The sequence below is a fragment of the Parasteatoda tepidariorum genome, chromosome 6 (genome assembly GCF_043381705.1).
Source record: "Parasteatoda tepidariorum isolate YZ-2023 chromosome 6, CAS_Ptep_4.0, whole genome shotgun sequence".
In the NCBI taxonomy this organism is placed as follows: Eukaryota; Metazoa; Arthropoda; class Arachnida; order Araneae; family Theridiidae; genus Parasteatoda; species Parasteatoda tepidariorum.
The window spans coordinates 56,188,271-56,190,994 of NC_092209.1; the positions used below are offsets into that span (position 1 = coordinate 56,188,271).

Here is a 2,724-nt window from a genome sequence, read left to right on the forward strand (position 1 = left end):
CAATCTTGTCAAGTAAATATTCTTTTTTTATTATAATCGGTACATAATTATTTACCCAAATGTAATACATTAGATGAATCAAAATCAATCAAATTTCCTTAATTTTAATTACTATCCTTTAATATCTACTATCCTTTTTAATACATTAAAAAAATAGTATTTTTAATTAATATTATCTTAAAACTGATATTCTAAATCCTGTAACAAAGTTCAGACTATAATTCCAATTACTTTATTCTAAAATATTTTTAAGCTTTACATTTGACATTCTCTACTTCTGACTCTTGTCCTACGCTTTGTCATTCATCCAATCAAAACGTTCTAGTTCTTTTTTCCGCCTTCGTTGTGTTCTACAGGTACCCACTACCTATTATCAAAACTAGCCCAGCTGCGCCCCCAATCACCACGTGTGCACTGTGGTGGACAGGGCGGCCGTTTCCACCCGCGCCCTCAGAGTTCGCGGGAATATTCGAGGAACCGGACGTTTAGGAACTCGCTGTTATTCGCTGCCATTCGGTGGTGAAGAAATAATTTGTTTTGTTCTGTTAAAGTAAGAGATTTTTCAGTCTTAATTTGACTGTAACATGACTGGTCTAGGTAGAGTCAATTTTAACTTTTTAATAATTTTGAAAGAACTTCTTTAAAAAACATCATAAAAATTTAAATTTTTAGTTATTGAGATAAACTTTTAACTCAAATCGGTTTGGAATTTTCAATTAAAAAATATTTTTTATAAATAAAACACTAAAATGATTAACTTTATTAGTTGTTGATAAAATATTTGTTTGAATCAATAAAATGTGTTAGTAGATGGAGGCTTTTAAATTTTAATAACATATTTACAACTTAGAATCTATAGTAAAATAAATTAAATGAGTACTTACTTGAATTATATACGCTCGTAAACTTTTTGAAGAAAATTAAATTACTTGCTTATCATTAATTATTGCAAAACAATTGATATGTAATTTATGCATTTAAGATGCTTTTATGAATTATATACATAGTAATATGCTTGTAATTTACTGAAAAAGCTTTGCATCACTATATTCATTCAAAATTTACCTTATACTGTAGTACTCAACGCAAAAATTATTTTTGAAAATTTTCAAACTTAAATCTTAGATATTTATAAAAATTAAATCTAAATTTTATATTTCTGAACATTTCGATTTTAAGAATTACTTAGCAGGAAGAAAACAAATATAAATATATTTTTTAAACATAAATATTTCATGGATTACATTTTTAGCATAGTAAAAAAAACAGGAACGTTGAGAAACCTCTAATAACAATTAAATAACTTTGTTTATTCATTAGAGTAAATTAACTATTAAAATGAAAATGTTAATATTTTTATGTGACTGATAGAACAAAAGAACAATGCTAAATCGATGCAGTTGAAGAAAACTTCAAAAACTAATCTGTGATTAATATTTTCCCATTCAGAAGGACTGAAAAGTCTTGAAAAATTTGATATAATATAGCATTTATGAGTGCAGTGATATATAAACATATCATAAGATAAGAAGTAGTGAGATATCGAAAAAAGTTATTTGAAACCAAGTATATCAATATCTATTTCTAGAAGTTTATTTGAGCTTTTGTATATCGAGAAACACTAACAAATGGATGGATCAAAATCACCTCTACGGTCTCCTGCACGGTCACCTGCCTTGTCACCAGCTAGATCTCCAGCCTTGTCTCCAAACCGTTCACCAAACAAATCGCCAAACATATCACCCGGACGAACTCCAAGCCGAGCATCAAGTTATGGTTCCCCACCACACGCACGGCACCGCTCAGCGTCCATACCCGTCACTCCAGAAGCTCTTAAGGGAGTTCGAAATAGGTTCTTAAACGCACCTGGTGGACTCTGTCCTCTAGGCGAAAACAATCGCGACAACAGTAACAACTTACTCTCTGTCGAGACAGATTCTAGAAATCGCTTGCCAAGAAGTGCACCTGAACTGACTGTAGATGAAGCCAGTCCGGGTTCCATAAGTCCATGGAACGATGACCCAAGCGAGTATGCAACTTCACTCGCTTGCACTGTCCATAGACCACAAGCCGAGGTGCTCTCAAGAAGATTCTCTGAAACTTTAACAGTTTCCAATGATCATTCCTATCGGCGAAGAAGAAGAAAATCACTTAGTCCTCACCATAGCCGTTCCTTATCTTTCCGGGCGTTAAAGAAAGGTGGATTAAACACATGGGATGACTTCAGACCTAGAGGAAATAGTGTTCCATTCGCAGATCCACTACCACCAAAGGGTCGCAGAGCGTCTCACCAGTATGTACGACGAGACAGAAGTGTGAGTCCTCGACCCAGCTTACCTTTGGAAGTGGATGATGATAAATACTATATGTTGAGACAGTTTTGCATCACTTCCAAAGGAGATGTGGTCAACAAAGGAGACCTTTATCGAGAACGTTCTCGAAGCAATAACAGTGTTGCTTCTTCGGGATCAAACGTCACTGGTGGTACAGGGTGTGCATCTACGGCCACATCGTGTTCATCGGAACCACATAGTACATTACCGCCAAAGAAAGTACTAATGATGGGTACCGTAGGAGTTGGAAAGACCTCTTTGGTAACGCAGTTTATGTCATCCGAATATATGAATTACGATGGATCATTAGGTAAGTCAAATTATTAACATTTGGTATACTTTTGGTATATTTGGTTAAAAACAATATATATATATATATTACACTGTACAT

The 2,724-nt window shown here is 33.8% G+C and overlaps 1 protein-coding gene across 1 annotated transcript in view; it reads left to right on the forward strand.

The window, feature by feature from the left end:
- The first annotated feature begins 452 nt into the window (after positions 1 to 452).
- The window catches only part of LOC107438572 (uncharacterized), an 86,516-nt gene continuing 84,244 nt past the window's right edge, over positions 453 to 2,724 (forward strand). Inside the window, exon 1 of the mRNA XM_071182405.1 lies at positions 453 to 2,643. Within this exon, the coding sequence (XP_071038506.1) occupies positions 1,629 to 2,643 (1,015 nt within the window). The 5' untranslated portion in view covers positions 453 to 1,628. The remainder of the gene's footprint in view (positions 2,644 to 2,724) is intronic.